The sequence below is a fragment of the Danio rerio genome, chromosome 8 (genome assembly GCF_049306965.1).
Source record: "Danio rerio strain Tuebingen ecotype United States chromosome 8, GRCz12tu, whole genome shotgun sequence".
Classification (NCBI taxonomy): Eukaryota; Metazoa; Chordata; class Actinopteri; order Cypriniformes; family Danionidae; genus Danio; species Danio rerio.
The window spans coordinates 57,216,023-57,241,810 of NC_133183.1; the positions used below are offsets into that span (position 1 = coordinate 57,216,023).

General features: G+C 36.0%; 1 protein-coding gene and 1 long non-coding RNA gene across 17 annotated transcripts in view; both read left to right on the top strand.

The window, feature by feature from the left end:
* The window catches only part of plch2a (phospholipase C, eta 2a), a 297,121-nt gene that overhangs the window by 157,779 nt on the left and 113,554 nt on the right, over nucleotides 1–25,788 (top strand). For 7 of the 16 annotated variants that reach the window (XR_012383551.1, XR_012383548.1, XR_012383547.1 and 4 more), the window contains exon 1: nucleotides 3,243–3,472. The exons of the other annotated variants lie outside the window; for them this stretch is intronic. Coding sequence is in view for 3 of the 7 variants with exons in the window: in XM_073909053.1 (XP_073765154.1) it covers nucleotides 3,430–3,472 (43 nt within the window). In the remaining 4 variants the exon portion in view is untranslated. Of the gene's footprint in view, nucleotides 1–3,242; nucleotides 3,473–25,788 lie in introns of those variants that run through there. 16 annotated transcript variants of the gene reach the window in all.
* Nucleotides 7,045–9,324, top strand: LOC141375934 (uncharacterized). Its single transcript, XR_012384768.1, has 3 exons — nucleotides 7,045–8,270; nucleotides 8,349–8,603; nucleotides 8,682–9,324. It is a non-coding gene; the product is annotated as an uncharacterized lncRNA (long non-coding RNA).

Consider the following 25,788-nt stretch of genomic DNA (forward strand, 5'->3'; position numbering starts at 1 on the left):
ATATTTAAATGTCTGAAACCAGATAAATTGTGATTTAGAACAGATTTTAATTTTAGCAGCTGATGATGTACGCTCTGAGATTTCTAATCACACTGGTGTGATCGAATACGTGAGGGTTAAAGCTTGCATTTTCAGACTTGGTTAATGATGAATTTTTTATTACTATAAATCTTGCATTATTTAAGAGTGATTGCTGGTTTTTAAGATCATTCAGAGTGAGTATATGATTAATATATACAATGTAAATGAGAATTTGTACATGTTGTTTTTTTTCAGGCATATAATATTAGTTATACCATATGTTAATAAATGCTTTATTAACCCAAATATCGATTGTTTCTTGAGCTCATCTAAAGTGAAGTGTTTATGCTTTGTAAATGACAATTAAAGGCTCAGTTATAGTCTAAACAGAAGGAAATTAACAATATTAGGTCCGAGATACTAATATGAAACTGTATTAATGAAAAAAAAATCAAATGAAAACAAAAATGTGGCATCATATCTAAGAAATAGAATTAAAATTGTATTTAAAAATAAAATGACTGTACAGTTTAAACATTGCTGAATAACAGGAGTGTCCAAATACAACATAGAATTTGATCAAATGACAACAATGTTATAATTTAACAGTATGATAAAACAATTCAGGGTTATCCAGCAATGTTTAAACTGTACTCGTTTAATTTTTGCATACAATTTTTATTTTAATTAGATACCTAGACTTTAATGATCATTTATAAGCGATTTACAAATCACAAAAAGTCCTCACTTTAGATTAGGCTTCAGGTAAGTGTTAATTTAGTCTATATTTTTAGCAGAAGACATGGCTGCAATAACAGTTCTGTTTAAACACAGATCTCATTTTCAATCTACATTTAAAACATTTTTGACATTTAAACAAATGCTTATGGCATCCAATGCAATAAACGTCTTCCCTCTGAAAAGTCGAATGTTCGAAACCACTTTAAGAGTGACACAAAATTGCATTAAAAGTCAGTTTGTCTCAATTTTCTTTGAGGGAGACAAACAACTGGCAGCTTTATTGTATTTTTCGATCAAATGTGATGGATTATGCAAAACTCTGTGAGTGATTTTTATTTTTCACGGTGCCTTGTGTATCTCGCATCATTGCATCATAAGTGGAGTTTTTCCCCATTGTCTGCAAAGCTTTTATATGATTTTTCAAGCCCATGTTGAGCAGACAAAAACAGCATTATCAACTCTTAAAGTACTTAAGCAACAGACTGAGTCTCATTGTCACGCCGTTAGGAGGAAACTTCCTTGATGTGCTTTAAAGAGTTCAGTCTTCAGGTGCTTTTACCATTTCTGTTGTTTCCCTGTGCTTTTATGCGGTTGTTTTTCATGCAAAAAAGATAACTCACCTTGTCATTTCAAACCTGCAGTACATTTTTCTGCCATGAACGCAACTGAATAGGTTTTTGAAGCTTTTTTCCCATTTGATGACAGCCTGTCAAAAACACACTCGCACAAAATAAAAGCCAGTAAATGTTTAAGAGAAGCACTGAACTCTGAATTTAGGATGTTACTCGTTTATAGTCTTTAACCTGGGGCACCCACATTTGTGCACACATGCTAGCGTCAGAGACAGCAATACTGGTAGACACACTATAAAAAAATGGCAGTAATAAAATAAACAGTATTGCTGGCAAATGCACTGTAAATTAATAATTACAATTTTGCTGTGAAACTACAGCACAGTTGAAATTGTTAATTTACATTACGCTTGTACATTTTGCCAGTAATACTGTAAAAATTGACAGTAATACTGTAAAAATTGCCAATAATTTTTGCAGCAAACCCCGGCTCACACTATTTAGCTGTTCATGAAGGGTCGTATGTGTTTGTTTCCATGATCCACGGGGTTTGCTGCATGTTTTTCCCCGCAATGCTGTCAGGGCCGATACAGCAAAACTGTTTGTGTCGGGAAAGCAGTATGAGAATTAGAGAATGGCCGACATTGTCTTTTATCAGGAGTTCGTTTACATTTAGACACATCGCCGTGCTGCTGTGTTTGCCTAAATCCTCTAGATTACCAACAGGGCTAATGGTTGAAATAGACAGGGCAAGAGACCTGCTGCACTGAGTCTGCATTCAGAGGATTCAGACCTAGGGATTGAGGGAGAAGTCCTTATTTTTAGTGTTTATATGAACACTATTATCTTTATAATTATATAAATTGTGGTTGTGTGTATATGAAATTACGAATAACAAATGTAGCAGGGCATTAAATTACTGTTAATTTCTTTGCATTTTAACTTTGTAAACTAGAAAATCATGGGTCTCCTCACGGTTTGTGTCTCATTTTGTGAGCTAACTGTAACTGGTTCGCTCCCCTCCTTTTCCCCTGCTGGCCACGCCCACTTCTGCCCTTCGCTCGCGGAGCTCCACGCCCATTATGATGCATCTTTAGAAAAAATTCTGAGGTAGACTTGAACCGAAAGTGGGGGGTGTCATGGCCCTTTAAAACAAGCTAGTTAATCTGCCAACGGTGCAAGCTAAATCAGAATATTTTGCTGCCCCCATTGGGAGATTATTTAGCTTGTTTTAAGGAAAAAAACTCACTTAATTTTGATATTTTATTCCCACCTTTTTTTGCTTTACAAGAAAAGGCTTATTGATTTAAGAATTGTTAGATGTTTGGACTAGAAACAAGACCAAAAAATCTAAGTAAGAAACACATTTTTTTTTTTTTTTTGCAACGTACCCAAAATAATCTTCATAAAAAATAAAGTTCCACTTGTTTGTGATGAACAGAAACAAATAAATGCCTTTACAAGCAAATAATCACACAATGTTCCCAAAATTCCCTTGTTTCCTCCACCTCAGTATTTCCTCAGCCTTCTTTTTTTTTTTTCTTTGAGCAGACGCACCCATTCACTCTCCCTGAGCAGAGCAGAGCACCGCTGAATAAAACATGAGATACGGAGACAGAGACACTTCTGCAAATCCCCATCACCTCACGCTACTCTGTCTCTCTTTGTCTTACCCCTCTTCCCGTTTAAGTTCACCGCTCCTCCTTTTTGTCTCCTGTCTTAAATTACTCCATTGTATCCCAGCAGTTTTTTTTTTTTTTTTTGTTAAGGGTGATAAAAACACTACTGAGCCGGCCGCACACGTGGCTCTGGCTCTCCTCTCGTACTCCCAGCATCATCAGCGTGTGTTGGGAAAAGAGAAGGAGGAGGAGACGGAGGGAGATAAAGGAAGGAAAGGGAGGGAGAAGCAAAGGGAAGAATCAAAGCAGAGAGACTAGAGCAGGTGATTTGGATCCACATCTTCAGATATGAAACACAAGAATCTTAGCATTCAACCGTTCTCGCTTGGAGAAGCAGCTCGTGGGATTGTTCTTCTGGAGAGCAGCGCGCATCTTGCCACCTATTGTTAGCACATGGAGGCTCCTCAGTTTGAATTATGGAGGATTTTAGCAATATTAGGAGTCTTAGTCCTGAGAAAGGTAAGCTTTTCGTGGTTTTTATTTGGGGTTTTTGTGAGCAACTTGTATAAAAGGAGGTGGAGAAATTGAAAAATGGTGTGTTTAAGTAGGAGTTCTTCTGGGGGAGCTTTAATGCACTGAAAAATATGAAAAGAAATTGAGGTGAGTGGTTGTAAACAGTTTATATGCGTTCAATTTAAACAAACAACTTAAATTTAGTAAAGCTCAACTTAATTTGTTTGTTTAAATTCAGCTTATGTAAATTGTTAATGAACATTTACATAAAATTGAGTTAATCCAACAAATCTTTTTTTGTGTGTGTGTGTGGTTTTTAATGTAAATTTCCAAGCTATCTACTATAAATTGTGTTAATATACACATAATGTTGAGTGTATGATTTATTGTTAAGTTTTTTATTATATATACACTAAATAACGTGTCAATATACAATAGAAACAAATGACGTTTGTTGTTTTAAAATGAGCTGAATCAACAAAATTCTTGAATTATTTTAGGGACAACTTAATTGTTTAATGTTCAATCCACTTTAATTTGTTCAAATTAATATGTTCATTTTATTCCCTTATGTTGTCCCAACACAAATTGATTAAGTTAACGCAATTGTTTACGCAAATTGAAGTGGATTGAACTCAAAACAGTTAAGTTGTCCCTAAAATAATTTAAAAATTTGTGCCGATTTGGCTCATTTTAAAATGTGTAGTTTGTAAATCAAGTAAACATATTTTTTGAGTGTGTATTTGTGGGTATAAAAGCAACAGTTTATTCCAAAAATGGAAATATACTCACAATTTACTCACCCTCAAGTGGATCCTTTGTGGGTTTATTTATTTGTGGGTTCATTGTTGTACGCAAAAAAAAAAAAAAAAAAAAAAATAAAGAATTACATCTTTGGAATCTGTCCAAATCTTCCATAAAACAAAAATATAGGAGTCAATGGATTTTTTTTAATATCTTCCTTTGTGTTTAACAGAAGAAAGGTTTGAAACAAGTATCAAAGTCAAAGTCAGCTTTATTGTCAATTCAGCCACATGTACAAGACATATAGAGAATCGAAATTGCGTTACTCTCAGACCCAAGGTGCTTAAAATTTATATATATATATATATATATATATATATATATATATATATATATATATATATATATATATATATATATTTAAAAAAAAATATATATATATATACTATATATATATATATATATATATATATATATATAGTAGAGTTTTAAGAAAAAGAAAATTTACAGTATATACATTGTACATAAAATGTGGTCTAAAAAAATACATAGGTAATAAAATTGTAAACAATACAATGACATTAAGGGCATATAGCAAATGAGTGCAAAGTAAACCAGAGTTGTGCAGATAAAGAACAGTATAGTGCAAAAAGACTTGTATGGAGGGAGTGGGGAGTAAATGATGACAGATTTAACATTTTTAGGGTGAACTGTCCCTTTAAGCAGCTATTTTTATCTTCTGTGTCCCAAAAATGTCTTGATTCAGTTTTGTTTAATATTATTTTGTTTTGTACAAAATCAAGCAAATCCCATGGCTAGGTTGACTAGCATCATTTACAGTACCAGAGTAGATTTCCTTGTTTGTGATTATGTAATCTTTGTTGTTTCATATTTTTCTTATTATATATACACTCAAAAGTGATATTTGTTGTTTGTTCAAACTGCTTATTTAAAATGAGCTGAATTAACACAATTCTTGAGTATTTTGGGGACAGCTTAACTGTATTATGGTCAATATACTTTAAATTTAAGTGGATTCAACATAAAACAATTAAGTTGTCTCTAAAATAATTCAATAATTGTGTTGATTCATCTTATTTTAAAATATGTAGTTTGAAAAACAAGCAAACATATTTTTGAGTGTATATTTGTGGTTACAAAAGCAAAAGTTGAGAAACAATTGACTCACTAGTGGTTCCTTTATGAGTTTATTTACTCTGTTGTACGCAAAAGAATATTTTTTAAAAGAAAGCTGTAAATCTGTCCAAATGGAAGTCGATTGTTAACATTTTTCGAAATATCTTCTTTTGCGTTCAATAGAAGAAAGGTTTGAAACAAGTTTGGCATGAGTAAATGATGACAGAATAAAAAAAATTAGGTTGAACTGTCCCTTTAAGCAGCTATTTTGTGTTCCTTGATTCAGTTTTGTTTAATATTATTTGTGTCTTAATCTCATTTCTAGGTTGACTAGCATTATTTACAGTACCAGAGTAGATTGCTTGTTTGTGATTATGTAATCTTCGTTTTTCAGTTTTTTTATTATTATATATACACTCAAAACTGACATTTGTTGTTTGTTTCGAACTGCTTATTTAAAACGAGCTGAATCAACACAATTCCTAAGTATTTTGGGGACAATTTAATTGTTTTATTTTCAATCAATTTTAAATGTAAGTGGATTCAACATAAAACAATTAAGCTGTCCCTAAAATAGTCTCAAGAATTGTGTTGATTCAGCTCATTTTAAAATATGTAGACTGAAAAACAAGCAAAACATTTTTTGAGTGTATATTTGTGGGTATAAAAGCAAAATTTCATTCTAAAATGAAAATATACTCACAATTTACTCAAGTGGTTCCTCAAGTGGTTCCTTTATGAGTTTATTTACTCTGTTGGACGCAAAAGAAGATTTTTTTTTAAAAGAAAGCTGGAAAATCTGTCCAAATGGAAGTCAATGGTTAACATTTTTCATAATCTCTTCTTTTGTGTTCAATAGAAGAAAGGTTTAAACCAAGTATGGGATGAGTAAATGGTGACAGAATTTACATTTTTAGGGTGAACTGTCCCTTTAAGCAGCTATTTTTACCTCCTTTGTCACTAAAATGTCTTGATTCAGTTTTGTTTAATATTTTTTTGTCTTGTATAAAGTCAAGCAAATCACGTCTAGGTTGACTAGCATCATTTACAGTACCAGAGTAGATTGCTTGTTAGTGATTATGTAATCGCCTCCAGTTCCCAAAGTTACTTTCTGAACAAAAGATGGTTTTATTTGTGGAAGATTTTGATGACTGTACTGGTTGGAGGATGAGATAAGAAATGAGATGTGCAGCTTTTGTCCAAAAAACATGAGTTTTTAAAAAATGCTGCAGTATTATTCTGAACACATCACCTTAGGAGTATGAAAAACAGGAGCGTCAGCAAGCCAAGTGAAAATCTGTTTCGGTGACGTAAAAGAATTGGTTTATTCTGAGCTTTTCGGAGATAAGTTTCCTAGATAAGCAGGATTTGCAGTAAAAAAAAAAAAAAAAGATAATAAATAAATAAATGAATAAATAAATAAATAAATAAATAAATAAATCGTAAGATGTAATTAAATATATAGTTGAAGGCTAAACTATTGGCTCTCCTGTGAACATTTTATTATATATATTATTTTCTTCTTGAGAAAGATTTTAGTTTTTTAGTTTTTTTAGATAGCAGATTTGTTTTATATATATATACACACTTTTTTTGCATTCCACTGTTGTCCAATGACTAGTCATCCTGACAGACTAAAAAAATTATTAGGAAGTACTGTTAAAAATGTGTTACTAAATCATTCATTCATTTTCTTTTGCGCCACTGCGTCGCCCCTACAAAAATCATCTCTTGGTTAAACATTCATTCATTCATTTTCCTTTGGCTTAGTCCCTGAATTATCAGGGGTCGCCACAGTGGAATAAACTGCCAAGTGTTCCAGCATATGTTTTAAACAGCAGATGCCCTTTCAGCTGCAATCCAGTACTGGGAATTCCTTTAAACAGCACTTGGTAAATATTTGTAAAAAGAATCAATTTCACACTAAGGCTAATAATTTTGCCTTCAAATGATGCAAACTATAACCAGAATTGCAAATATAATAATTGTAAGAATAATTCAAATTGAAACATAATACTGATGTTAAATATAAAGTAAATCAATGGTAATCATAAACATAATTACAGAAACAATCAGCAGCACAACAAACGTTGAAATCATAAACATTAATTGTAAGTGTAGGAATTGTAATTGGGATCGTTAACACAAAAGCAATTAACAATAGTTGCGAACGTCATTTTAATCTTAAATGCAGTCAAAATTGCAATAAAATTAAAAAATAATTGGAAATAATGAGCACAATAAAACTACAACTGTAAGTACACCTCTTCTGTTTAAAATAATCTTAAAGGGACAGTTCACAGAAAAAAAGTACATTTAAAAATGACTCAGGCTTCACTCATCACTCTTTTCTTCTGTTGGACACAAAATAAGTTATTCAGAAAAATGCTGGAAACCTGTAACCATTGACTTCCATAGTACTATGAAACTAAAGTCAATGGTTACAGGTTTCTAACATATTTTTCAAAATACCATTTTGTGTTTTGTTTTTCCTACTATGCTTCCTACTGTACTAAAAGAATCAGGCCCGTGCAGAGACTGTCCAAAGGGCATGTGCAGGATTTTTTTAATGGGGTTCGGGGGGGGAATGTTTTTGTTGTCGTCGCACGCGTACTGTAAAGCGTGTGGGGGGTGCGTACTCAAGAGCGGTGATAGTGTTTTGTGTTTCACGGTAGGCTACAGTACTTGTAACAATTGACTTTCGTAGTATTTGTTTTTCCTACCATGGAAGTGAATGGTTACAGGTTTCTATTGTTTTTTCTTTCTAAATATCATCATTTGTATTCCAAAAAAGAAAACTTCGGCTATAAATTTACTTAAATGGTGTGTGAATTTTTATTTTTGTGCAAACTGTCTCTTTAAGGACATTTACTAAATTAAAAAGTAACCGTTTAAAAAGAGTAATAATGTTTAGTGTTTTACGGTAGATTACAGTACCTGTAACCATTGTCTTCCATAGTGCTTTATTTGTTTTTCCTACTATGAAAGTCAATGGTTACAGGTTTTTAACATTCTAACTATTCCTTTAAGAACAGGTTAGATAATAAAAACAGTAAGCGTTTAAAAAGTGATACTGTTTAGTGTTTTACGGTAGCCTACAGTACCTGTAACCGTTGTCTTCCATAGTGCTTTATTTGTTTTCCTTCTATGAAAGTCAATGGTTAGAGGTTTCTAACATTCTAACTATCTCTTGAAGAGCAAGCTAGATAATGAAAACAGTAACCGTTTAAAAAGTGGTACTGTTTCGTGTTTTACGGTATTCTACAGTACCTGTAACCATTGTCTTCCAAAGTGCTTTATTTGTTTTTCCTACTATGAAAGTCAATGGTTACAGGTTTCTAACATTCTAACTATCCGTTTAAGAACAGGTTAGATAATGAAAACAGTAAGCGTTTAAAAAGTGATACTGTTTAGTGTTTTACGGTAATCTAAAGTAACTGTAACCCTTGTCTTTTATAGTACCTTATTTGTTTTCCTACTGTAAAAGTCAATGGTTACAGGTTTCTAACATTCTAACTATCCCTTTAAGAACAAGCTAGATAATAAAAACAGTAAGCGTTCAAAAAGAGCAAGACTGTGTAGTGTTTTATGGTAGCCTACAGTACCGTTAACCATTTTCTTTTATAGTACTAGTAACTTTCCCTTTAAGGACAGGCTAGACAATGAAAACAGTAACCATTTAAAAAGAATGTTACTGTTTCGTGTTTCACGGTGGTACCTGTGATGCTCAAATTGGCTACACGATGACCCGTAGCTCACAGAATACGAAATAATCATGGCATTCAACGAAAACCGATCCAAAATGGAAGCGCTCCGACATCCGGAAGTTTGGAGCACTCTTCATCTTGTCAGCACATACCCAAGGCTTCATATCCTACTGTCACGGTCCCTCAAGATTCCTTAGCGTGTACCTGTGGCCCTTGCCAACTTCCTGTCAGCTGCATCTGCACACTGTGGTTGTGGCGTGACTCCAGTCGAAAAAAAAAAAATAAGGAAGCTGCTTATGGTCGGTTTCTCCGATTATGCTTCCATCACTGACAGCTTTTCAAACAGTCTCCGCTGCTGGCTGTGTGTTCCCACTGGGGTTCTCTAAAGAATAAAACGTTAACATCTAAAAACTTGTCGTTTTGCTGTACAAAGACCTAATACAGCATAGTGGTGGTACATGTGGCATTCTTGTAGTTTCAACCTTTCATGTTTTTATTTGAAATCCTTTGTCAGCTTTTTTTTTTCATCTGAAATAATTGGTCACATGGGGTTATCAGGGTGTTTTACATTGGAGATTATATTGAACACCAGAGTCATTTAAAGGTACAGTTCACTCGAATATGAAAGCTCTGTCATCATTCGCTCTTCCTTTATTTGTTCCAAACCTGTTTGACTTTCTTTCTTCTGTTGAACACAAAAGAAGATATTTCGAAAAATGCTGAAAATCAGTAAACGTTGACATCCATAGTAGGGACAAAAGACAAAACACCATGAAAGTCAATGGTTACCGATTTTCTTCTTTTGTAACAACAACGCATAAACGTTTCGAACCACTTGAGGGTGAGTAAACTAACAGAAACTTAAGGTATGGAACCACTTAAGGCTGATTAAATGGTAGGTACAGTTTCATTTTTGGGTGAACTATCCCTTTAAGGCCAGTTAGCTAGATACCAGTAACCATTTGAAATCAGTGATACTGTCACAATCACCAGTGATCTAGACACCATAGATCGCTGGAAAACATTCACATTCTAATGAATTACAAATCTGCCGGTTTACGGACTACAGATCAAGTCATGCAACACACACACACCCACCTGCTCCAAGTCACCATTGATTAGACACTGACAGCTGAAGCTGCTTTTGGACTGATTACACTGACTATATATACACCTCTCAAACACACACGTTGCTGAGTCTTGTTATCTGTTTAGTGACATTACAACGCGTTACCTTCGTCTTGCTTTGCTATGTTTTTGACCCTCGCCTTGTTATTTTGACTACGACTCTGGATTGCCCTTATACATCTGTTTGCTCCTGTGTTGATCATTGGTTGCCTGCATTTGGATCCTCACCTCTGTTGTCAGTGTCACATCATCGTTACAGATACTGTCTAGCGTTTCACAGTAACCTAAATGAGCTGCTCAAATAAGCTACACTATGAACCATAGCTCACAGGATACAAAATCATTATTGCATTTGACAAAAACCAATCCAAAATAAAAGTGCTAAAGAATAAATCTTTAACATCTAAACTTTTTTGTTTGCTGGTACAAAAAGGTACAGTTCACTCGAATATGAAAGCTCTGTCATCATTCGCTCTTCCTTTATTTGTTCCAAACCTGTTTGACTTTCTTTCTTCTGTTGAACACAAAAGAAGATATTTCGAAGAATGCTGAAAATCAGTAAACGTTGACATCCATAGTAGGGACAAAAGACAAAACACCATGAAAGTCAATGGTTACCCATTTTCTTCTTTTGTGACAACAACGCATAAACATATCGAACCACTTGAGGGTGAGTAAATTAACAGAAACTTAAGGTATGGAACCACTTAAGGCTGAATAAATGGTAGGTACATTTTCATTTTTGGGTGAACTATCCCTTTAAGGCCAGTTAGCTAGATACCAGTAACCATTTGAAATCAGTGATACTGTCACAATCACCAGTGATCTAGACACCATAGATCGCTGGAAAACATTCACATTCTAATGAATTACAAATCTGCCGGTTTACGGACTACAGATCAAGTCATGCAACACACACACACCCACCTGCTCCAAGTCACCATTGATTAGACACTGACAGCTGAAGCTGCTTTTGGACTGCTTACACTGACTATATATACACCTCTCAAACACACACGTTGCTGAGTCTTGTTATCGGTTTAGTGACATTACAACAATTTACCTTCGTCTTACTTTGCTGTGTTTTTGACCCTCGCCTTGTTATTTTCAATACGACTCTGGATTGCCTTTATACATCTGTTTGCTCCTGTGTTGATCATTGCTTGCCTGCATTTGGATCCTCACCTCTGTTGTCAGTGTCACATCATCGTTACAGATACTGTCTAGCGTTTCACAGTAACCTAAATGAGCTGCTCAAATAAGCTACACTATGAACAGTAGCTCACAGAATACGAAATCATTATTGCATTTGACAAAAACCAATCCAAAATAAAAGTGCTAAAGAATAAATCTTTAACATCTAAACTTTTTTGTTTGCTGGTACAAAAAGGTACAGTTCACTCGAATATGAAAGCTCTGTCATCATTCGCTCTTCCTTTATTTGTTCCAAACCTGTTTGACTTTCTTTCTTCTGTTGAACACAAAAGAAGATATTTCGAAGAATGCTGAAAATCAGTAAACGTTGACATCCATAGTAGGGACAAAAGACAAAACACCATGAAAGTCAATGGTTACCCATTTTCTTCTTTTGTGACAACAACGCATAAACATTTCGAACCACTTGAGGGTGAGTAAATTAACAGAAACTTAAGGTATGGAACCACTTAAGGCTGAATAAATGGTAGGTACATTTTTATTTTTGGGTGAACTATCCCTTTAAGGCAAGTTAGCTAGATAACAGTAACCATTTGAAATCAGTGATACTGTCACAATCACCAGTGATCTAGACACCATAGATCGCTGGAAAACATTCACATTCTAATGAATTACAAATCTGCCGGTTTACGGACTACAGATCAAGTCATGCAACACACACACACACCCACCTGCTCCAAGTCACCATTGATTAGACACTGACAGCTGAAGCTGCTTTTGGACTGATTACACTGACTATATATACACCTCTCAAACACACACGTTGCTGAGTCTTGTTATCTGTTTAGTGACATTACAACGCGTTACCTTCGTCTTGCTTTGCTGTGTTTTTGACCCTCGCCTTGTTATTTTGAATACGACTCTGGATTGCCCTTATACATCTGTTTGCTCCTGTGTTGATCATTGGTTGCCTGCATTTGGATCCTCACCTCTGTTTTCAGTGTCACATCATCGTTACAGATACTGTCTAGTGTTTTACAGTAACCTAAATGAGCTGCTCAAATAAGCTACACTATGAACCGTAGCTCACAGGATACGAAATCATTATTGCATTTAACAAAAAACAATCCAAAATAAAAGTGCTAAAGAATAAATCTTTAACATCTAAACATATGCTAATATGACAGCACAGTGGCGGTACATGTGGCATTCTTGTACTTTCAAGCTTTCATGTGTTCATTTGAAATCCTTTGTCAGATTTCATTCATCTGAAATAATTGGTCACATGGGGTTTTCAGGGTGTTTTACATTGGAGATTATGTTGAACACCCGAGTCATTTAAAGGTACAGTTCACTCGAAAATGAAAGCTCTGTCATCATTTGCACTCCCTTTATTTGCTCGAAACCTGTTTGACTTTCTTTCATCTGTTGAACACAAATATGGATATTTTGAAGAATACTGAAAACCGGTAACCATTGACTTTCATCGTATTTTTTATATGGAAGTCAATGGGAACAGGTTTCCAGCATTCTTCAAAATATCTTCTTTTGTTTGGTTTAAAAAAGTCTTTCTCTGGGTTCAAGTCTTTCTCTCCAAGAAGAAAGCCCAGGGTTTTTCCTGGCCTGAGGTTTCTGGTTCACTGGGTTTCTCTGTGTCTGGGCGGTGGCCTTAGGCACAAACATTTATAAGGACGGTTTGTGCACCCTCCAGGGCCAAGTTGACCAAAAGTTAAACTTCCCTGAGACATGTTTTATAGTCCTTTGTTCAGAAGTGTAGTGATTTGCATAGGTATTTTAGCTGAGGCAGATATGTTTACGTTTCTTAAAATGTTAATATGTTGCACACGTATTAAGAAGAAATGTAAACCATTGTCCAGTACACCGAATTAGCTTTGCAGGGACATCAAACATGAACTATCTATGAGCTTGTTTAGCTGCAATAGAGTTAAACGTTGACTGCAGAAGTATTAAAACCATAATATTAATACAGGAGCAAGATAAATGTTGCGAAACACTTGATTACACATAAAGAGAGGATACAAGTTTACATTTAAACATCAGTCTTAAGCCCGGAGCTCATAGAAGTTTTCTCTGTGTCCAGTTCTGACCATATTCCTTTGTGTCGTAAAACCTTGACTGAGACTGGGTTACAACTTACCATCCAGTTTTTTCTAGGGGAGAAGTTGGTGCTGGGTTTGCTTGGATTTGTTGAATAAAAGCAAAATAAGTATGTGTGTGATCGGCCATATTCTGCGGTTCATTCCACTGTGGTGACCCCGTATTAATAAAAGGACTAAGCCGACAAAAAAAACGAATGAATGAAATGGATCGGCCATATTCGTTACACCTGATACTAGTTTTTTACAAATATGAGCAGTATTGTGAGGATGTTAATGCAAAAAGAATCTTGCTGGCCAGCTGAACTTGTAGATGGTATTACAATAGCAATCATTTCTATAGAGAAACTGTTCATATGGAAAATGCTATGTTTGATCCATAAACTATGGAGACAGCACCTTTTTTTCCAACAATTATTTGGCCACGGGCGCTGTATTTGACTGTGAAGTTCAATAGCAAACTGCGACGCCTTAACTTTCATCTAAACATCTCTCAGGGGGACCAGTCTCAGCTTTAGTGTTCCTACAGTTCGCCCACAGACCGCCTGATGCCTATTGCACTCATAAATGGCAATAGCTGTCTCTGTGTAGCAATAACCCCGAATTATTTATACATCTGAGTAATTTCTAGAGTCAAAGTTGGCACGTTTTTATCAGCTTAAGATTGCTTGCTCTAAGAGAATTTAAGTAGCTTTGTTTGAGTGTCATTGCAAGCAAGCAGGCAATCTTTGAAATACACCTCAATGTACAAAGCAACAAAATGTCCTTGCTCTGTTAAAACCTGTTAGCCAGCACTCAATTTTGGGGATTTACACCTACCTAACTTTAAATAGTAACAGTTCCTGACTCCAGTAAGCAACAAACAAAAATTATGTATCATTGGAAAGAAAACACTTTGAGCTTTACTGTGGTAAAAGGAGAAGTTGCATGTTAAAACAATATAAAAGTTATACATTGTGAAGTCATGAAGAAAAAAATGTGGTGTGTTCAATATTTGTTTTTCATATACAAACACAGGAAAACATTAATGTGATGTCCTAGAAAAGATATGACTTGAAAGCCAAGTATTTCATGAGTTTATATTTTAAACTTGATGACGATAGCATGCAAAATGATATTTCTGTAAAAAGTTTTCTGAGGCTATGTCGATGTCAAAATTGCAATAAAATTAAAAAAGTCACTAAAAAATAATGAACGCAATGAAACTACAACTGTAAGTACGCCTCTTCTGTTTAAAATAACCTTAAAGAGACAGTTCACTAATAAAAATCCCTTTAAACATGACTCAGGCTTCACTCATCACTCTTTTCTTCTGTTGGACACAAAATAAGTTATTCAGAAAAATGCTGGAAACCTGTAACCATTGACTTCCATAGTACTATGAAACTAAAGTCAATGGTTACAGGTTTCTAGCATATTTTTCAAAATACCATTTTGTGTTTAGTTTTTCCTACTATGCTTCCTACTAAAAGAGTGATAGTGTTTAGTGTTTCACGGTAGGCTACAGTACCTGTAACCATTGACTTTCATAGTATTTGTTTTTCCTACCATGGAAGTGAATGGTTACAGATTTCGTTTTTTTTCTTTCTTAATATCATCATTTGTATTCCAAAAAAGAAAACCTAGGCTATAAATTTACTTAAATGGTGGGTGAATTCTCATTTTTGTGCGAACTATCTCTTTAAGGACAGTTAACTAACTGAAAAAGTAACCGTTTGAAAAGAGTAATAATGTTTAGTGTTTTACGGTAGATTACAGTACCTGTAACCATTGTCTTCCATAGTGCTTTATTTCTTTTTCCTACTATGAAAGTCAATGGTTACAGGTTTCTAACATTCTAGCTATTCCTTTAAAAACAGGTTAGATAATGAAAACAGTAAGCGTTTAAAAAGTGATACTGTTTAGTGTTTTGCGGTAGACTACAGTAGCTGTAACCATTGTCTTCAATATTTGTTTTTCCTTAAATGAAAGTCAATGGTTACAGGTTTCTAACATTCTAACTATTCCTTTAAGAACAGGTTAGAAAATGAAAACAGTAAGCGTTTAAAAAGTGATACTGTTTAGTGTTTTACGGTAGCCTACAGTACCTGTAACCATTGTCTTTTATAGTACTTTATTTGTTTTTCCTTCTATGAAAGTCAATGGTTACAGGTTATTAACATTCTAACTATTCCTTAAGAACAAGCTACTGTAGATAATGAAAACAGTAACCGTTTGAAAAAAGTAATACTGTTTAGTAAAAAGTTTTCTGAGGCTATGTTGATGTCCTTCTCTCCCTCACCGTCAGAGGCACTTTCTCAAAAATTTGCTTCCCAAAGCTAAAACATTTACAGTTGCTGAATGATTTGGTCTACATTCACAGTTTATGTCTCATGGGAAAGAAGACACTCTGGGCTTTATTATCCTTCATCTAGTGTTTATAATGCTTTAAATTAAAATATGTTATGGATGCTTAAGTAATGTTAAAAAAAGAAATAGTACCGCACTAAACATTTTATTATTTCATAAACAAATATGTGAAATCATTCCTGGATCAACACAGAAAAGTAATAGGTCTAAAGCCACACACCACCTGAGTGTATGTTTTGAATTTGATGCCAATATCATGCAAAAGGAAATTTCTGGAATTATTTTTCTCAGAAAATGTCTTGGGTTTTTTCCCTCTCATTGTTTGTGGAGAAGCAGTCTGATGACCACACGCTCTGAAGGTTTTCCCACTCCCACTAATTTTTTAATTGTGAAATAATAAGAAATAATAATTTCTTTGAGCACAAGTAGCACATTGTATGAAACTCGTCTAGTTGCATGCAACAAAAAAGTCTTATACGAGTTGTTGTTCTGCTCTCAGTCACTGGCAGAAAGTGTTTGCTCCTTGCTGCTTCTTGTAATCCACTCCAGCGTAGAGATTCAGCTACATGACAAAAAAACAGAATTAGGATTCTATTGTAAACAATTGTGTTTCCCCCCTTGAGTAGCAAACACGATTTACTGTGATGCCCATTTATTCATTCATTCATTTTCTTGTCAGCTTAGTCCTTTTATTAATCCGGGGTTGCCACAGTGGAATGAACCGCCAACTTATCCAGCAAGTTTTTACGCAGCGGATGCCCTTCCAGCCGCAACCCATCTCTGGGAAACATTCACAAACACATTCACACACACACTCATACACTACGGACAATTTAGCCTACCCAATTCACCTGTACCGCATGTCTTTGGACTGTGGGGGAAACCGGAGCACCCGGAGGAAACCCACGCGAATGCAGGGAGAACATGCAAACTCCACACAGAAACGCCAACTGAGCAGAGGTTCGAACCAGCGACCCAGCGACCTTCTTGCTGTGAGGCGACAGCACTACCTACTGCGCCACTGCCTTGCCGATGCCCATACATATGCTAATTTATACACATAGCTTAAACATCATTTGGGAAACATTTAAAAAAGAAAAAAAAATCAAAGGAAGGCTAATAATTCTGCCTTCAACTTTATAGAGTTGTGTCATAAATACAGGATACATCTCAAAATGGCTATGCAGTTTGAACCCACCCACAAAATGTGGAGCTATTTGGTGGGAATTAAAATGAATTGTACAAATGGAGTCTTATAAAATATGAGGGGGTTTAAACTAGACTGGAGCAGCTAGGCCACCGAGCGACTCTCACATGGCACTCTTCTTCCAGTTGTTTGTGTGTCTGCCTGCTTTTGAGGACCTCACGCTAGTATTTCATTAGCCTGTCTCTGAGAGAAATTCCTCAGCGGAGAGAGTGTCAGGCGCTGGCATTTGAACGCCACTTCAGGCATTGTATAGGCTGAAAATACCCAGCTGAAAAAGATGTTAAAGGTGAGAGAGAATCGCTTAACCAAAAACATTGCTCAACTTTTCAGAACTCCGGCACTTTCTTCAATAGCTCTGTGCGGCTTTGCCTTGATTACTTCATGCTGAACCGCCTCTTCTGTAAAGCTTTGAGGAAATCGAGCTCTCTTCAGTCGCTCCTGCCTAAAATGACGTCTCTCCCTGCGAGTGAAGAACAAGAAGAAGAAGGGTTGTTTTGTACCTGAGAAGTGCTGTCATTAAATTTGACAGTGGAGAACAGAGGACTTCCATTCCTTTTTAAGGCTTTACTTCTGAATTCTAGTTCATTCCTGCGCTGGTGTTATCGTGAATCTACTTATTGCAGTAATTATTCCTAAAATGCTGGATTCTAATCATTTATTCTATACACTTTCAGAAATAAAAGGTATGCTAGCTGTCTCTGGGGTGGTACCTTTTCAAAACGTACATGTTTGAAATTAAAGGGTGCATATTGGTACCTCAAAAGTATATATTAGTACCTAAAACTAAGAGAGCCCTAAGCTCAAATGATCCTCGAGCCCTGGGCTTCCCTCTTTTTTTAGAGGAAGAGGGGAGATTGAGCTCAGGTAGATCTCGAGAACTCCCCTGCTTATTTGTGGCTAATGACGAATTTCTTTATGAGGGAAAAATTGCTGGCTAAGAACTTGACTATGGTGGCTATTTGGTTTACCTACTTATGACGCATGTCCTTGGATGGTAACATGCGAGCTTTGCTGATACAAGAGGTCAAAGGAGAATGGCCAGACTGGTTCCAGCTGATAGTAAGGCAACATTAACTCAAATAACCACTCCTGGGAGATATTTTCTTGGCACACTTTGGGCCTATTAGTACCAATTGAGCATCGTAGCCACAGCCTACCTGAGTATTGTTCCTGAGCATGTCCATCCCTTTATGACCACAGTGTACCCGTCATCTGATGGTTGCTTCCTGCAGGATAAAGTGCCATGTCATAAAGCGGGAATCATCTCAGACTGGTTTCTTGAACATGACAATGAGTTCACTGTACTCAAATGGCCTCCACAGTCACCAGATCTCAATCCAATAGAGCATCTTTGGGGTGTGACAGAAGATTCACATCATAGATATGCAGCTAACAAATCTGCAGCAACTGCGTGATGCTATCATGTCAATATGGAGCAAAAATCTCTGTAGAATATTTCCAGTACCTTATTGAATCTATGCCACAAAGCATTAAGGCAGTTCTAAAGGCAAAAATAGGTCCAACCCACCACTAATAAAGTGTACCTAATAAAGTGGCCGGTGAGTGCATTATACTTTTTCATATCATTATTTTGGTGGTCAATGAGTGGATGTCAAAACGAGCTGGACTGTGAATGTCCTTGCAAAGAAAAAACAGTATTTTGCAGGAGATTTAGATTGGTTTAAGGAGGCATATGCTAAAAATCTGGCTCATATTGAATACTAAAACCCTTTGTGCTTTGCTCATATGGTGAGATACGATTAGTGTTTTTTTTTCTGTCTAAAATATGGCTGAAAAAACAGTTCTTGCCGAGACAAAGCCAGCAGTATGTGGGAGGTGTGCTTTTTTGCTGAAGACAGTGAAACGTGCTGGTGTGTTTGTACATAGCTTTTACTTTGTGTTCGTACTGTGAGCTGTACTCATGGGTAGACATGTGCAGTGCAACATCACATTCTGGTTTACTGTGTCAAGTCAAACGCACTCTCTCGAAAATACCAGAAATCTGAAGTCTGTGCTTTTGGTATTGTGCCTTGAGATGCCTGGTTCTGTACATACACTGTAACATTCCCTTTGAAAAGGCTGAGCCAATGTGTGTGTGATGGTTTTCAGAGCTGTTTTTTTCTTTTGTTCACTAAAAGACCCTGAAATAATTGTGTCAGACAGAACAATGAAGTTATTTTGTGAATAATACATTTATGTTTATTTATTCAAAATACCATTCATAGATTATGAATTCAATCCTTGAGCTGCTAAATAAGATGTGGCACATACTGAGTCATGGGAATTAACCTGTGTCTCTAGGGGACAGTGTGTGTGTGCTTATTTATTTATTTACATCTTAGATCTCTGATAAATGAGCACGCCGAAATGGGGTCAAGGTTTGTCGGCTTACCTTCAGATAGTCCTGCAAATAACAAATGCATTGCCATACTTTTTCGATATCAGATGTTTTTATATTCCATTTGTGGGCACATTATTGTAGGCAGACCTTTGTAGTACATTACTGAGCCAGTTTCTTTTGTAGGGCTCTTTGAAGTGTAAATTAGAGATAGATATTTTCACTGTAACCCTTCAACTGTACAAAACAGGCTTTGAATGATCATTTCTGGAATAGGATGGACAGTACAGATCACAGCCACTAGTGTCAGTTGCAGGTTAGGTCAGGGTGGTAATTATTTCCAACTTAACAACTAGCTGGCCGCTGTATCACTCATTTTCTCAAACCTTACTCCCACCTGGGTCACGGCACCAAATGCAATACCTATGTTTTTTCTTTTTGCCACACTATAAGCAGGATTCAAACCACAATGTCCAGAATGACAGAGGCAAGGGCACCTCAGATCACAGCCACTAGTGTCAGTTGCAGGTTAGGACAAGGTGGTAATGAATATTTCCAACTTTACAACTAGCTGGCCTCTGTATCACTCATTTTTTCAAACCTTACTACCATCTGGGTCACGGCACCAATGTAATACCTACGTTTTCTTTATTTTTTGCCACACTATAAGTAGGATTCAAACCATCATGACCAGAATGACAGGGGCAAGGGCACCTTAGAACACAGCCACTAGTGTCAGTTGCATGTTAGGTCAGGGCGGTAATGATTATTTCCAAATATCCAACTAGCTGGCCTCTGTATCACTCAATTTTCCAAGCCTTACTACCATCTGGGTCACGGCACCAAATGCAATACCTATGTTTTTTCTTTTTGCCACACTATAAGCAGGATTCACACCACAATGTCCAGAATAACAGAGGCAAGGGCACCTCAGATCACAGCCACTAGTGTCAGTTGCAGGTTAGGACAGGGTGGTAATGAATATTTCCAACTTTACAACTAGCTGGCCTCTGTATCACTCATTTTTTCAAACCTTACTACCATCTGGGTCACGGCACCAATGTAATACCTACGTTTTCTTTATTTTTTGCCACACTATAAGTAGGATTCAAACCATCATGACCAGAATGACAGGGGCAAGGGCACCTTAGAACACAGCCACTAGTGTCAGTTGCATGTTAGGTCAGGGCGGTAAGGATTATTTCCAAATATCCAACTAGCTGGCCTCTTTATCACTCAATTTTCCAAGCCTTACTACCATCTGGGTCACGGCACCAAATGCAATACCTATGTTTTTTCTTTTTGCCACACTATAAGTAGGATTCAAACCACCATGTCCAGAATGACAGAGGCAAGGGCACCTCAGATCACAGCCACTAGTGTCAGTTGCAGGTTAGGACAGGGTGGTGATGAATATTTCCAACTTTACGACTAGCTGGCCTCTGTATCACTCATTTTTTCAAACCTTACTACCATCTGGGTCACGGCACCAATGTAATACCTACGTTTTCTTTATTTTTTGCCACACTATAAGTAGGATTCAAACCATCATGACCAGAATGACAGGGGCAAGGGCACCTTAGAACACAGCCACTAGTGTCAGTTGCATGTTAGGTCAGGGCGGTAATGATTATTTCCAAATATCCAACTAGCTGGCCTCTTTATCACTCAATTTTCCAAGCCTTACTACCATCTGGGTCACGGCACCAAATGCAATACCTATGTTTTTTTGCTTGCCACACTATAAGCAGGATTTAAACCACCATGTCCAGAATGACAGGGGCAAGGGCACTTCAGATCACAGCCACTAGTGTCAGTTGCAGGTTAGGTCAGGGCGGTAATAATTATTTCCAACTTTACAACTAGCTGGCCGCTGTATCACTCATTTCCTAAACCTTACTTCCATCTGGGTCACGGCACAAATGTAATACCTACATTTGTTCTGTTTCCCATGCTATAAGCAGGATTCAAACCACCATGTCCAGGATGATAGGGGCAAGGGCACCTCAGAACACACCCTCTAGTGTGCACTAAAGGGTCAGGGCAGTAAGCAATGTAATCTAATGTAATGTGTGTATTTATGTAGCGCGTTTATCATGTATGGCCATACACCCAAAGTGCTTTACAATCATGAGGGAGATCCACACCACCACCAGTGTGCAGCATTTACTTGGATGATGCAATGGCAGCCACAGGACCACTGCGCCAGTGCGCTCACCACACACCAGCTATTGGTGGAGTGGAGAGACAGTAATAGAGCCAATTAGGTGGACGGGGATGAAAAGGACAAGGGCCAGTGGAGGGAATTTGGCCAGGACAAGGGCTAGTGGAAGGAATTTGGACAGGACACTGGGGTTAGACCCCTTCTCTTTACGAGAAGTGCCATGGGATTTTTCATGACCACAGAGAGTCAAGACCTCGGTTTAGCGACTCAACCGAAAGAAGGTGCTTACTGACAGTATAGTGTCTCCTTCACTTTTACTGGGGCATTGGGACTCACACGCGCCCCCTGCTGACCTCACTAACACCGCTTCCAACAGCAACCTAGTTTTCCCATGTGGTCTCTTATCCAGGTACTGACCTGGCTCAGCCCTGCTTAGCTTCAGTGAGTAATCGGTCCTGGCTTGCAGGGAGATATGTCTGTGACATTCACACAGCATTTACAAACTTTCTTTTTATACTCACCTCCCTTAAAACACACTTGCATCTGTTTTACAGCACCAATGTATCCACTCTACCAACCCCATTCAAACACCTTTCAACCAATTGAATGGGAGATGGGAGCACTAACAATGATGTTACTTGGACAGATGCCTCTGGTAAACTTTTCCAACTAAGGCCCAATCCCAATTCTACTTTTGCTGTAGACTGCTGTAGTTATTCCAGTTGTGCTATTTTTTGGTATTTATCTTCAGCAAATCCCAGAAGGCATATATTATGTTATCATGACGTTCTAATGTGCCAATAAGATCATACCTATAATGGGCATTTACACAGTGGCCATATTCATCAAAACACACAAAAAACACACAACAACATTAACATTGTAGCAGACACTGTAAAAAGGTCATCCCCAGCCAGACTTTTCTGACAGGGTATATGAGTGTTATCGAGTGTCAGAATGTTGTGAGACTGCTATCCAGAACTTATTATTAGTGATTACAGTTAGCGAAATTAAGCTGTTTTTTATTTTTGCGTTTTTTTAAAGCATGACAAAAAAACATGAGCAAAAATCACCTCCATTCGGGTCCCGTGACTCAATAGGGAGTGAAGCCAGTACAAGCCGTACATTTGTGTGCCTTTTGATGTACCCCTTGATGCTTCTTGCGTCCTTGACGCAGCACCAGTGGCACCAAAATTAGCCCCTGAAATTCATATGCTGATTCTGTGATACTGCTTGTGAGAGACTGTTCTCACTCAGGTCACATTATTCCAAAGAAAAGGTCCACATTGTCCCCCGATAATGTCATCAGACTGGATTGTCTTAGCAACTGGCTGAATGTAAAGGAGTACTAAACAAAATTGTTCCTATTTTAGAATTAAAGTTCTACAAAAGTTCTCTGCAGTACAACTTTTCAAGGAGTACAATTGTTTGTATTACATTATTATTATAATTTTCCAATTTCGATATCTGCAATGCCTGTATTTTGGCATTTTTTTTGCAGTCCACTTAGAATCCAACATGGCATTGATTGTTTTGAAATTCAAATGAAATGTACATGCCTGTTTTTTTATTTCTGTGATAAATATGGCTGTTAAGCCAACAGTTTGAGGATCTTGATGGTTTATTGCTGTTATAATGTTGACATGAAGAAATCTTTGTTACACGTTTAACAAAAATTCTGATAAACATTCATATTTTGAATTAAAATATCTTTTTGGTCTTGCATTTACATTAATTTTACATTTAAATGACCAAAATTACAAGTTTCAGTCTTTTAAATGAGATTAATCGTGATTAATTGCAAAAAAAAGGTCAATGAATTATTCTATTTTTTTAATCAATTGACAGCACTAGCTTTTAGTTAAATATATTCATCACTCATATGTAAATCTAAAAGTTGCACCCGTATAGCTGGAATAAAAAGTAGCTATTTATTTAAACAAAATGATTGCAATAGTAGTTAGCCATCAGCACAGAAACCTCATGACAGTGTGAGTTCTTCATTTCAGTCAGTGCCATCCATGGGCACAGGATTAGCTAAATCAGAACATTTGAGCCCCCTCCCTTCCCAAGCCTTCGCCCGGGGAAAGTTTACCAGCAGGGCACTGTATCCTTTCCCCTGTGTTGCCATCTGTTCATTCAGACTCCCTTTCTCTCCACACCGGAGTCTGCCCTCTCTGCGCCGCCTTTGACGCGTGTGATCCAACAGGAGCGTTTCCTGTGAGGGGTGTGTGAGTGTGTGTGCAAAGGGAAGAGCAATGTGATTTCACTTTCATCTGAGATACAATTAGAGATAATCAAAACAGGCCTGCTTGCTTCTGAAAAGGACAGAACACAAGCAAATTAAAGGAGAGTTAATCTTTTAGCAAAGCATATAAGCATATTAAGGAAACTGCAGTCAGTCGTTACAAAGGGAAGGTATTGTAGGGGCAGCCGTGTGTGGATCTAGCATTATTATAAAAGGTTTTGATTCTAAAGTCTAGATAGAAAAGCAGTTGTTTTATGTAACGTTGATAATACCTATAATTTTTTGGTTTTATTAAAATATCCATAAATCCCTACATCAATGTTATACTGTATATTTTACTGACTTATGTACACTGTAAAACAAATCCGAATATTACCATAAAAAAAATAAAATAACAGCTGTTAAATTACAGAAACTTACTGTAAAATAATAGGCATTAAATTACAGAAACTTACTGTAAAAAAAGACATTAAATTACAGAAACTTACTGTAAAATAATGGACATTAAATTACAGAAATTGAATGTAAAATAACGGACATTTATACAGAAATTGACTGTAAAATAACAGACATTAAATTACAGAAATTGACTGTAAAATAACAAACATTAATACAGAAATTGACTGTAAAATAACGGACATTAAATTACAGAAACTTACTGTAAAATAACAGACATTAAATTACAGAAACTATCTCTAAAATAACGGACATTCAATTACAGAAATTTACTGTAAAATAACTAACATTAAATTACAGAAATTTACTGTAAAATAACGGACATTAAATTACAGAAACTATTTGTAAAATAACGGACATTCAATTACAGAAATTGACTGTTAAATAACGGACATTAATACAGAAATTGACTGTAAAATAACAGACATTAAATTACAAAAATTTACTGTAAAATAACGGACATTAAGTTACAGAAATTTACTGTAAAATAACAGACATTAAATTAGAGAAACTATCTGTAAGATAACGGACATTCAAGTACAGAAATTTACTGTAAATTAACTAACATTAAATTACAGACATTTACTGTAAAGTAACGGACATTAAATTACAGACATTTTCTGTAAAATAACTAACATTAAATTACAGAAATTTACTGTAAAATAATGGACATTAAATTACAGACATTTTCTTTAAAATAACAGACATTAAATTACAGAAATTTACTGTAAAATAACTAACATTAAATTACAGAAATTTACTGTAAAATAACTAACATTAAATTACAGAAAATTACTGTAAAATAACGGACATTCAATTACAGACATTTACTGTAAAATAACAGACATTAAATTACAGAGGTTTACTGTAAAACAACTGACATTAAATTACAGAAATGTACTGTAAAATAACTAACATTAAACTACAGAAATTTACTTCAATTGAATTTAAATTTCTGCTAAACTCCTGTAATTCAACCTCTGTTAATTTACAGTAAATTTCTGTAATTTAACAGCCATTATTTTACGGTTTATTTCTGGCACCCCAGCTGCAGGACATAAACCTTAAATTACAGATTTTTTTTTACAGTGTACTTATGTTATTGCAAATGTTTTGAGGAAAAAAATTTGCTTTTGTTTGTTGTGAAAATTACACAAATTACACCATCTAAAGCTTTTTTTCTTCTTTTTTGTGAATTACAGAGCAGTTTGTTGAGTATTTAGAGCTAATGTAAAATAATATCAGTGTTACAACAGACTTGTAGGCTCTGTAGATTCTGATCATGTGTTTTTTACTTGATAAAAATACAAGTTTTATAAATATATACACGACCTGACAATAGCCTTGTCGTCGATCACAGTTGTTAGAGCAACAAATAATAACGAAGGAAAAATGATGGTTTGGGGTTACATTCAGTATGGGGGCATGCAAGAGATCTGCAAAGTGGATGGCAACATCAACAGCCTGAGGTATCAATACATTGGAGCTGCCAAATTCCTCAGCAGGATAGCGCTCCATCTCATACTTCATCCTCCACATCAAAGTTCCTAAAAGCAAAGAAGGTCAACGTGC